The sequence below is a fragment of the Garra rufa genome, chromosome 4 (assembly GCF_049309525.1).
Source record: "Garra rufa chromosome 4, GarRuf1.0, whole genome shotgun sequence".
Taxonomy (NCBI): Eukaryota; Metazoa; Chordata; class Actinopteri; order Cypriniformes; family Cyprinidae; genus Garra; species Garra rufa.
In genome coordinates, this window is record NC_133364.1 from 51,897,310 (window position 1) to 51,910,152 (window position 12,843).

The 12,843-nt window shown below is 37.8% G+C and overlaps 1 protein-coding gene across 1 annotated transcript; it reads left to right on the forward strand.

Annotated features, from left to right (window-relative positions):
- The first annotated feature begins 4,216 nt into the window (after positions 1–4,216).
- On the forward strand, positions 4,217–6,995 carry LOC141334142 (uncharacterized). Its single transcript, XM_073839276.1, has 2 exons — positions 4,217–4,365; positions 5,378–6,995. Exons 1-2 carry the CDS (start codon positions 4,281–4,283, stop codon positions 6,280–6,282), a joined length of 990 nt encoding a protein of 329 aa, XP_073695377.1. The 5' UTR covers positions 4,217–4,280; the 3' UTR covers positions 6,283–6,995.
- Positions 6,996–12,843: the final 5,848 nt, after the last annotated feature.

Consider the following 12,843-nt stretch of genomic DNA (forward strand, 5'->3'; position numbering starts at 1 on the left):
GGGACCACAGCTCTGGGTGGGTTTTCCCAAAACGGCTCTATCAGCAGTATTGAACATCCTTTTTCCCTGACCCTCTCTATCACCTGAGGTAGGAGAGAGACGGGGGGAAAAGTATAGAGATGACGGCGGGGCCATTCGTGGGCCAGCGCGTCTCTGTTTTTTGAGTAAAATTCCAGACAGTGAGCGTTGTTCGGAGACGCAAACAGGTCTACTTCCGCTCTGCCGAATTTTTTCCACAGTAGTTGTACTGTCTGTGGGTGTAGAGACCATTCGCCTGCTGGAACATTGTTTCTGGACAGTCTGTCTGGCCCTATGTTTAGAAGCCCCGGCACATACGCTGCTTTCAGCGAGCGCAGGTTGCGCTGAGCCCATACCAGGAGGCGTTCTGCAAGTCTGTATAGGTTAATGGACCTGAGACCGCCCTGGCGATTTATATAGGAAACCACTGACATGTTGTCCGAGCGGACTAGTACATGGTTTCCTTTTATTTGGGGACAGAAGCGCATCAGCGCGTTCTGTACTGCCAGCTTTTCGAGGCAGTTGATATGCAGGAGCTTTTCCCGTTCTGACCACTGGCCAAAAGACGGTCTGCCCTCGAGCAGAGCCCCCCATCCTGAGGTGGACGCGTCCATCGACACCACTTTTATTCTCGAGAAAGTCCCCAGGCTTACACCTAACTGGTACCAGTCGATTGCTCTCCACGGTTTCAGGGCTGTGACACATTTCTGATTGACCGTGAGACGAAGCCGACCGGACGCCCACGCTTGACGCGGGACGCGCGCTTTCAGCCAGAACTGCAGTGGGCGCATACATAGCAGACCCAGCTGCAGAACTGATGACGCTGAGGCCATGAGACCCAGCATTTTCTGAAATTTTTTGAGCGGGACAGACGCGCCGCAGCGGAACGAGCCCGCTGTGCGCTGAATGTCTGCTGCACGCTGTGGTGACAGCCGCGCTATCATTGACAGCGAGTCCAATTCTGTGCCCAGGAAGGTAGTTTTCTGACTGGGGGACAGGGAGCTCTTCGCCCAATTGACTCTGAGACCCAAATTCTCGAGGTGATCGAGTAACATGGTCGTATGCTGTACAGGCACTGAGCGAGACTGCGCTAGAATCAGCCAATCGTCCAAATAGTTCAGAATGCGCACGCCTTACAGTCTGAGAGGAACGAGCGCTGCGTCCATGCACTTCGTAAATGTACGGGGTGCCTGGGACAAACGAGGAACGCGGTGCGTTCGGACTCTGCCATTTCTGAAAGCGTCAGCCACAGATGCCTCTCGGTTGTCGTAAGCGCGGCCATGTTACGTCCCATGGCTTGTGCTGCGGACTTTGTAGCGCGGAGAGCGAGGTCCGTGGCGCTTCTTAGGTCCGGCACACAGATCGCTTCAGAGCCTTCCTCATCCAGCTTTCGGAGGAGGTCAGCCTGGAAGATCTGCAGCGTGGCCATAGTGTGCAACGCTGATGCGGCCTGCCCAGAGGCGGTGTACGCGTGGCGGAGCAGGCTAGACGTTTGGCGACAGGCTTTTGAGGGCAGCGCCGACTTAGCACGCCGTCCAGCAGAGGGCGGGCACAAGTGGGCTGCAATCGCCTCTTCTACCGGCGGCATCGAGAGGTATCCTCTCTTCTCGGCGCCGTCTACAGCAGAGAACGCAAGAGAAGAAGAAGGGCGCGAAATGCCCCCATTGGATCTGGCGTCGCGTCAGGCCTCGCTCTAATAGGCTGCTGCAGTTGCCGCAGAGCAGCCAATAGGCGCGCAAGCTGTTTCGCCTATGTCTGTATACTGCTGCAACGCGCTTTACATTATTTCAAAATTAAGGATAATTTTTGGCTTCAATATCTCACAGAAAAGGATTTTCCCCTAGCGTAAGATACTTATGCAGTACGAGAGACCTCTCGTAAGAGAACAATAGTAACTACTAGTGCTGCACGATTAATTAAATCGCAATCGCGATGTCAGCCTATGCGATTACATTCCAGCAAATGTTGCGATTATATTAAATAAACGAATGCATTTGTGGACGTTACAAGATATTCAGTGGCGGCTCCTGACAAATATCTCTGGGGAGGCAACTGTTCCGATGATGGTAAAGATAACCGCTTTAATGGGTAAAATTATGATAAAATTCAGATAGCCAACTTTACAGCATTACATTACATTGTTTGATTTGGTTTCCCTGTTCCTAGATGGCAACATCAGGCATGAATTGTACAAACTGTACTGTATTTTGAATAGCAATATTAAATTATCGCAATGGTCTCAAATACACTGAAACGCTTCCACCATGGCCATCAAGAGACACTGTCATCAACTAGTTTGCCCTCTAAGAGTAAAAAAACAAAAAAACAATACTGCTTTACAATTAAAGACTTTTTATTTTTCATATTAAAACTGTCATTAAAAATTTTTTTCCAGAACATAATCAGTATAAATTTGCCTGCCAATATGCAATCAATACAACTATTTAAAATTCAACATTTAAAGAATACAACTTATAACATACAAGGACGTAAACAGGGTTTGAAAATTAGTGAGGTGTTAATATTTGTGCTTTAATAACACATCCACACATGCACTACATATAGCCTAAACTTCAAAATAGACAGACATGTAGATGATTGTGAAAGATTTTTTATTCATGATAATGTTGTACATGGACAGTTCGGTTTTCTTTTAGCTGAGGGAATTTTTATTTTATAACTAGGTATAAAAATAACGTTAGAATAAAGTAACTGGCATAAAACTAACGTTCAACTTTCCACTTATAAACGTCCCAAAGTGTCACACTAAATTGGACAAACGAGTCAAAAAAAAAAAAAAGATAATAGATGGATCTGGCAACAAACGGAGGCTACTGCACCCACGCTCTCACTCAGCGCGTTCTCAAGCCCCGTTCACTGCGCTAGCTTCTCGCAGCAACATGAATTGCAAACAGTTATGTGATATGAGGTGGTTTAAACGGCTAAATAATCATTCAAAGAGCTTGACATTTTATTTTTGAATATAAAAAATGCTTTTAAGTGATCCACGTGACCTCATAGCCGGCTACGACCGTGATAATAAACAATGCACCATTAAATAACACATCACTTGTATTGAAATTTTGCTCGCCTCTCTTTTAAGCAGGCAAAGTGATCAATTACCCTCTCATTAAAATCAGGCATGTTCCTGATATGACAAGTTCTCTCTCCATTGAAAGCATGGCCAATGCATTCAGATGTCTCGCTACGCGTGCGTGCTGTACATCTTCGAGCACGCATCAGTGCGTATTACGAAATCACGTTGGGGCGACCTCCCGGTGCCCATTGAAATGCATTGTAGGGTTCAAAATGTGAAAAAAAAAAAATCTTTCTGTTTAAAAACAGAAAGTATAGTGTTTTAAATGTACATTAAATGGAAAAAAAAAATCAATAAATAGACCAAAGTATTCCTAGATTTACTTTGTTAATAGCTTTGGAAAAGCATCATCATATGGGTTCGACACTCGATTCTATATACAACATTTCTATGATGTGTTTGTGATTATAGAGGGAAGTGCACCAATGGGACTTTTATTTTGCTCTGGTGATGTGACGTGTTTCAGACGCGCGGTGCTCCTCATCTGTTGTGATTCATCTGCAAAAGGTTTGTAGTTTTGTGTTTTTATATAATGCAAACTGTTACATCAATTAAAGCTTTTTTTCAAGCTATATAAAATAAATGCAATATTGTTAAATGTAACTTTGCAATGCTTTATTTAGTGATTTAGATACTTAGCGTTAGCCTTTAGTAACAGAGAACTGCGTCTCAGTTCGATCTCTATATCATGAATCAATCGTGTCGATGATAAGAAGTGATGAGAGAAACTGAGAATCCGAATCATTTGAATCAAATCATTTGTGAAATGATTCAGTGATTCGATCCAGCGGCACGCGGACTACAAATGACAACAACAAACACAAACGAGTGAATCACAACCGAGAATGATTTCATGAGAGTGTAATATATTAGATATGAACAAAAAATTAAATAGCAAATATAAATCAAGATAGCTTAACATTGTAATAAAAATTTGAACCTTTGGTGTAATTTGTATATATTTAATAAATGTCTATTAACTCTCTGAATGTCTTACTAGTGCACTGACTAGTGAACTAGGAGCTGACTGACAAGCAGATAGAGATTTAGTTTGCATTGATTTTTCTCTCTAATAATTATTCTCATCTTAAACAGGACAAAGTGTTCAAACACAGAAAAACTCCTGGAGAATCAACAGAGATCCACGTGACACAATATTATAAAGATGGCGTTTATTAAAGAGGAGAGTGAAGACATGAAGATTGAAGAAACATTCAGAGTCAAACAAGAAGATACTGAGGAACAAACAGGTTGGTTTTTATTCTCAAAGCTGGACTGACTCATTTGATCCTTATTAAAAGAGAAAAAAAAAATGTGTAACATTAAACACAGTATCTACTTTTGATTAGAAAACAATGAAAGCGGTATCTGATAAAACACTTTATTTTGCTTGAAGCAAACAATGACACTTCAGTTTTTAACTTGACATTTTTTTTAACTGTAAGTGATTTTTTTCTGCTATCATCAAAAGTGTGATATAAAATGTAAATAGCACTGAATGTTCATTACAACAAGCAATAAATAGTCATGTTTCAGAAACACCAGCTTGTTAATTGAAGATGCAGGAGGAGCCATCAAGTAGTGTGTTACAATAGTCCAGTCTAGATGAATGCATGAAATAACTGTTCTGCATCAGAAACAGGTAACATGTTCCATAATAGTTACTCGTTTTGTATTTTAAATATGAAATGATGTAACATGTACTTTGTTACTCTCCAACTCTTTAGCCAAACAATAAAATAGAAACCGAAAATCACTCATCGTAACTTCTGTGGGTTTAATTAGAAGATTTACTTAAAAGCTGCTTTTAAATTCTCTAGCGTGAAGATAAATATGACAGATCGTGTGTTTTTTTTTAAAGGAGCTAAGGTTTTTAATAATTATATGGCAGTTATGATAAAAGCATAACAATAAATATGTTACAAATAATTGTTTTTAATTATAGCTATAATTAATGGCTAAAATTGGAAGGAAATGCATTTAATAGAGACAGATCAGTAGCAGTATTTGTATCGATGAGACTGGTCTTCAGTAACAAGAGGCTACTTGGGGGGAAGATGCCAATAAGCCCCATATTTTAAATCTACAATCTTTATGTTGTTTTAGATTCCATTTACATTTTTTAATTTGGAGAGTTAATGTGAAATTGTTTATTGCCAAATAGTTTTTAATTGATTGCCAGCACTAGTCTAAATGTTTGGATGTCTGTTGCTTTGTGGCATTAAACTGCTGTTAACTTACATTTCTCTTATTTCACCTCAGACCTGATGGCACTGAAAGAGGAGAGTCAAGAACTCAATGAAACAGAAGAGAAAGATCAAAATGAGAAACATGATTTCAAAACTGAAGAAAAATCAATTAGTTGCTCACAGAATAAAAATACTTCCTCACCAGAAATAAATAAAAAAACACAAAGTACAAACCTTATTTCTAACATGAGAATTCACACTGGAGAGAGACCTTACAGCTGCCAACAGTGTGGAAAGAGTTTCTCACGAAATGGAGATCTTAAGTCACATCTTAAGAAAATTCACAATGAAAAGAATCCGTTAATATGCCAACAGTGTGGAAAGAGCTTTACGCATAAACATAACCTTACTGTCCACATGAGAACTCACACTGGAGAGAGGCCTTTCATCTGCAAACTGTGTGGGAATAGTTTTACACGGAAACAATACCTTACTGTCCACATGAGAATTCACACCGGAGAGAAACCTTACTCCTGCAAACAGTGTGGGAAGAGTTTCTCACAAAAAGGAGTACTTAAGACTCACATGAAAATTCACACCGAAAAGAATCCGTTCATATGTCCTCAGTGCGGAAAGAGTTTTACACTGAAAGGTACACTTGATGCCCACATGAAAATTCACACTGGAGAGAAACCTTTTACCTGCCCTCAGTGTGGAAAGAGTTTCACATATAAAGCAAGTCTTAAGATTCACATGAGCATTCACACTGGAGAGAAACCTTTCACCTGCTCTCAGTGTGGAAAGAGTTTCAAGCATAAAGTAAACCTTAAGACTCACATGACAGTTCACACTGGAGAGAAACCATACAAGTGTCTTCAGTGTGAGAAGAGTTTCACATGTCAAAGCAACATGAAACGTCATTTGCAAACTCATTCTGGGAAGAAACTGCCGTTTTCTTCAATGCAAGAAGAGGTTTAGAAAGAGTGATTTCTACAATCATCTATCATTTATTTTGAAAGAACGAGAGTGTAACGAGAAAAAAGCTGTGTGAAATCAAGGCTGTTCACACCGGAGCTGAATGTGGGCTGCATCTGATCACCTTCATGCAACCTTCAGTTTTATGCTATACCATGAGGCTTTTTTTTTTTTTAGGTTTTTGTACTTCTGAGGCCATACCTGACCATCTGCTTTACTGTAGTTTCAAATATTGAGTGATTACAGTAGATTCCCTCAAATTTTGACTATGTAGAGACAATTACTCAATTCTCTGATTCAAAATATTAGACAAACTTTCACCTTGCTGGGAAAAGCAAAGCAACTGGAAGATTACAAATTAATTGACATCAACTGAACAAAATGACTTGTTCGAATTGATTTTAAGTGTATTTTAGCTTTTTGTTTAGTTGATCTCAATTTAATGTTGTAATATCTGTTTACATTAATGGACTTTATCAGGAGAGGCATGGAAATATTATACACGTTTTTATTTTTATTTATCTCCACAGTTCACTCTTAGTTGTGCCTCCAGTAGCCTGTATGTAACAGTAGATATTTGTTTCCTTTCTAATTCATTTGCTACAATAAACAATATTCAGCAGCTGGCCTTCAATCATTTGCTTGTTAATTATACATTAAAGAATGTATTCAATATAAATGCAGTTACTGTCTGTATAAATCTTCTTTTAAATAAACTACCGGTGCTTTTTCTGAGTTCTCAATGTCTCGTTTTAAATGTCAGGGCCCTTGGAAGTCTACCAATGAAGTGTTGAGCTACTTTGTGCCTCGTAAATGGTGTAAAACAGTGATTTATTTACATGTCTACTCCGATGCCGATTCACCCTCATTGACAACCGGTTGTAAGCATCGGCTAACTATTAGAATTTCTGTGATGATTGTTTTTTTTTTTTTTTTCATCAGAGAGGTTAGGCCTAGTTTGCTATTTGGTCTTAGTGACTTAGCAGTCCTCTTCACTACTCCTAAAGTTTCTCAGATTTAGGAGCTAGGTTTAACGCTAAAATGCTTTGTAAAATACTCTTAGAGCAAACATATAAGAGTCCTAAATTTAGGATTGACATGGCCATTATTTTTAAGATTTTCTCCTAAATCGGCAAGTTTTTAGCTACTTTAAGCCTTTAGATGTTTTGTGAATAGAATACGAGCCCTGACTTAATTCTTGATTTGTGAAGCTGTGGATCTTCAGCACCACGGACAGCAGCTGATCCAGAGCTCAGAGCAGCAGTGGACCTGACGACTACTAAAGCAACAACAGACATCAATGCATTCCAGTCATGACTTTGTTTGGTTTACTGCTGCATTTTCCAAAATCTTGATATGGGAAGGTAAAATTGATCAAACTTATAGCAACTACTAGTTTTTCATCAATGTATTCAATTATCTAAAATGTATCAGCAATATCTGTGTTAAATAACAAGGTTTCTAGGCAGTTCTGACATTCTGAACTTCCTATGACATTCCTGAATCAGTAAATACATTAATAAACAAAACATTGTCGAGTTGTCAGGTGTTCAAGTCCAAGCAAAACATTGCAACAATGCATCAATTTGCATTGATGAGGGGATGCTTCTGTGGCATGGGCACCTCACTTTTAGGATGTACAATTCTCAAAAACCCATCAAATATGTAATAAAACAGGGTACTGTCGAAAATGCTGTCAGGGAAAGAGTTAAAATACTTGTATTTTTTGTATAATTGTATTTTGCACCAAGCATGCATTTGAAACACTCACTGCACACAATTGGATAACGCCACAACCAATCACAACAATACACGGTGTGACATATCCAGGTGTTAGTGCCCCGTACGCTTAGCTACCAGCGGAGCTAACTGATAGATTAAACTCTTGCCATATCCAGTTGCCAAAACAGCCAAAACGTCCTTCTTGCAGAGAAATGATTAGAGCGCGGTTTTCTGTTCCTCTTTTATATGAAAAGCCAACTCTAACTTGTTCATTGTAGCGCTCAAAGTCGTTTAAAACAACTGGTGTTCATCTGTAGCCATCTTTCAACGTTTACTAAATTATTCCGGACGTCACAGCGCTGTCATCATCTTAGTTCGCCTCTGGCCCGCCTACATCAGATACACCGATTTGATTGGTTCCCAGAACTGCTTACGTAATGCAGTAACGTGCATCATTGCTGATACCAGAGTGTCTTGCAGAGACACTTCAAATTGTGCTCTCGCGAGACCTCTGGATTAGAGCTTAGATCGGGCCCAAAAAATTAAACCCGATCCTACCCGAGCCCGTGCACCTTGTGTCCGAGCCCGACCCGGTCCGACACATTAACTGTAATTATGAGCCCGAGCCGATTTAAACCCGACTATTTTTTAATACGTGAGCCGTTATAACGGAAGTTCTCAACTACAATTCTAAGTTGTTTGAACTACAGAAATTAGTTTAGATATATCTTATTGAAAAATGCAACAAGGACGAAGCATGTAAACTGCATTGTTTGTTTATTCAGAATGGATCGCAAATAGATCCGAATGAAAAAAATTGCCTAAAAAAACCTGAACAATAATAAACACAAAAAATGAAGAAGTAATTAACTTTGGATGGCATATTTAATACATATAAGTTTTAGAATATTTTTAAACAAAATAAATATTTTAAAGCCTATTATAAAACGTAGCACTTAATGCACTTCACAAAGCCGACACATATGTTGTCACTGCCCACGACTTGTTGAAAATGTTTCCATATCTCCGACTTTCCTCTGAACTCTAAACTCTAGAATCTAAACTCTACTCTGGTTTCCAGGGTAGTGCATTAATGTAGGTTATGTAACAATGAACAAAGTACATCAAGGTGAGTTTAAGTAAACTGCAACAACTATTTGTTAGTAATAGATACAATAAAAAAAGTTGTATTCTAAAACATTTTTAAAAGATTCAAGTTAAAATCGAATCCTATTAAAATCATGTAGAAATTATCCTACAAGACATTTGTCTCGTCCTATGAGACAATTCCTAATGGAATCCAAGGAATGATGAAAAGTGTTGAACTAAACTTCCTCACAAATAGTTGTTGTTGTGAATTAGCTTAAGAGGGAAATGTATATTAATAATTAATTTATGACTAATTATGATTACAATTATTTACATCAGCTGCCAGTTGTTACTGAAGCAGAATTAAATATCGCCATTGACTAATCTATTGGTCCAACGATCATTCAGGTTAATTTTACATTGGCTGCGTTCAAAACCGCATACTTCCATACTATATAGTAGGCAAAAAGCAGTAGGCGAGCAAAAAAGTATGTTTGAATGTTCAGTATTCATACAAGAGTAGGCGAGAATTAGTAGGCGAGTGCATTAATTCTCGCGAGATTCGGGCGTACGTCTACTTAAAGTGCGTTCGAATATGCCTACTTACCTACTATATAGTAGGAAAAAAGAAAGAAGTACGTTCGAAACCTCAGTATTCATAAAAGAGTAGGCGAGAAATCCTCGGATGTCCTACTGCTTCAGCCCAGATTCTGAAGTGTTCATCTGATGCACACTTTTCAATCCCAGGAGGACACAGGAGGCCAAAACGTCATCATCGAACGTGATTGAGAACCGCAACGAGAGTGTTTACAAATGTGAGTATTACAAACCAAAACACGGTTCCCTGTCTTATAATCGTATTTGTTGAGCTACTGTATCGTAAACTGATGATTTGCATTAGGTGTCAATACGTGTAACGTTAAAGTATATTTGTGATTTCGCTGTAAAACACGTTTTATTACGTATAGCGACCGTAGCATCTTAAAGATGATTGCTAAATGTTTAACAACTGACAGGAACATGTTCTGAGAGAATTAAATGAGCACATCACAACACCAAACAGACATCTAAATGAGTGATGGACGTTATGTGAGTTTAAGTAGAATTCTCTGTTGTCAACACTGCTTTAGATTAATGTTATGTAAATAAACATATAGTTAGTAAACAAGTAAACATGAGTTATCTATTTCATTTGTTGAATAGTACTGTTGATAAATTCAGGAGCATTTGTATTGGATAAAAAGCCAATTAACACAACAGCTAGCACATAAATGTAGTATTGAGCACATGAATCAGAGGGAACTGAATCTTGGCTGGATGTTACAGGGACAGATGAGATGCTTGTCTGGTGAAGAGTGATTGATGAAGCAGTGCTGCCATCAAAGGCTTTGAGTGAGTACACTACAGACATCTATTTAAACCTTAAGTTGCAGTTTTTTTAATAATAAAAAAAACTTTAAGCACTTTTCTGATTCTAGATTTCTGTGCCTTTGTTGCAGATATTTTGCGGTGGAGCAGGACCTGAAAGGAAAGGTGACAGCAGCATTTGTGGGGAAAAAAAGTTAAATCTGTAACTTAATATAAAGTTTGGTAATTGTGTTACTTCTAATACAGAGATCTAATGAAATTGTGCTGTTAAAATGACAACTTTTGTATTGTATTTGTGCATCTTTGTATGATCTGAAATGTCTGCGGCAGACTGGTGTGTGCATCGAGAAAAGAGAAATCCACAGCAGCATCCTGGAAATGGTCAAGTGCCATCGATGAGACCCTCCACCACTCCACCTGCTCTTTGTCTCATCTGGACCAGATGTTGCTGTGGTCTCTTCATCCTCAGAGACCAAAGAGCCAGCGAGAGCATCTAGAGAAAGACTAAAATATATGTCTGAATAAAGCTTTGTTCCATGTGTCTTTATTTATGTTCATGGTTATTTTATTATTTTACTCATATATCCATGTTGTTATCAGTAAATAAAATATAAGTTTCATTAACATATGCATTAATTAATTACTTGATTTAAAAAAAAAACATGCTTGTTTTACTAAAAATATAATTAATTATAGGTCAGCATTTATCATTATTATTGATCAGTGCATTCTGAGGTAATCTTAATTTCTAAGCAGTAATACTTACATTTTTTGAGTGTAAAATCCTCAAAAAACACCTCCAAACACAAGATCTTCAAGCAGCTGATCCTCGTCTCTTTTGTGCAGATATTGCAAACATGGAGGAAGATGTACTAGGTAGGGTTGTTGTGTTACTGATGCTATGAGGTGTTTGAGCACCTGTTGTGCTTATTTTCATTTTATTACTAATACTACCTAACTTACAATTACAGGCTCAGGGTAAGATGGTATTTATCTTTAACAATGAACAATCATAATGAGAAAAACTAAAAACATAACTATTAGGCTTGCTTACATCATAGTATGTGATTATATACACAGGGAAATATGATTAAATATCTCTGAATAATCAAAATATTCACATCATCGTTTATCAAAAATTGGATTTGTTTTTGTTATTGATAAGCCTCAGGGATGAAAAGAGAAATTTAACAAGAATTTAAGTTAGCTTTGCGTATGGATAAACAATTTTGAATACAAAACAAAAGAAATAACTTATTCAAAAAATTAAGAATTTGGGTTTTCCTGACAAAAATTATTTCTTTAAGAATTAAAAAATACAAAAACCTAAATGAACCCAAAACGTATCTACTACAATCACAATAAAAGAACAGCTGTTTCTTAAACATGACCACAAAATGAACAAATTTCATCAATATCAAGATATTTATAGAAAGATTAATTTAACCTGTCGCTATATGTTAAGTTGTTGCACTTGTTATAACGTCGTTGGTCACATGATAACGTCAACATGGCGGAAGACGTGCAGATCACATCCATACTCAATGAGATTTGGCTGTAGAGTAGGTACTCTTTTAGCGCTCGTTAAGTAAGTACTTATTGAAATTAAGTACCTACTCATTGAGTATGCGGTTTCGAACGCAGCCTATGTGTTTGTGATTCTAGAGAGCAGTGCACCAATGGGACTTTTATTTTGGTCTGGTGTGACGTCATAAAGCTGCGCTGCGCTCCTCATCTGTTGTGATTCACGTGAAGGTTTGTGGGTTTTAAAGTTTTTAAATCAATGCAAATTAAAGCATTTACATGCTATGTAAAATAAATGAACGTATTGTTAAATATAAAGTTGTAATGCTTTATTTAGTGTTAAATAAAGTAGTCTTAAAACGTTATCCTTTAATAACAGAGAAGGTACGTCTATTTCATGAATCAATCGTGTGATGATAAGAAGTGACGAGAAAGACTCAGAATCCGATTTGAATCAAATCATTTGTGAAATGATTCAGTGATTCGATTCAGCGTCCAGCGGACTACAAACGACAACAACAAACGAGTGAAATCACAACCGAGGATGATTTCATGGAAGTATAATTTATACTTCCATGAAATCATCCTAGGTTGTGCATTCACTCGTTTGTTATAAACAAATAATTGAATACCAAAGATAAACAAAAATAGCCTACCTAAATATTACCTTCTGTGTAATTTGTTTATATTTTATACATTTTATTTATAAGTCTGTTAACTCTCTGAATGTCTTACTAGTGCACTGACTACTGAACAATGAGGTGAGACGCACCCAGAGATTTAGTTTGCTTCGATTGTTCTTTCTATTAATTATTCTCATCTTAAACAGGACAAAGTGTACAAACACACAGAAAAACAACT

Coding starts and splice junctions, on each gene's coding strand:
- LOC141334142 (XM_073839276.1), top strand. CDS start 4,281: ATGGCGTTTATTAAAGAGGAGAGTGAAGACATGAAGATTGAAGAAACA. Junction 4,366..5,377: donor AGATACTGAGGAACAAACAG/GTTGGTTTTTAT, acceptor ATTTCACCTCAG/ACCTGATGGCACTGAAAGAG.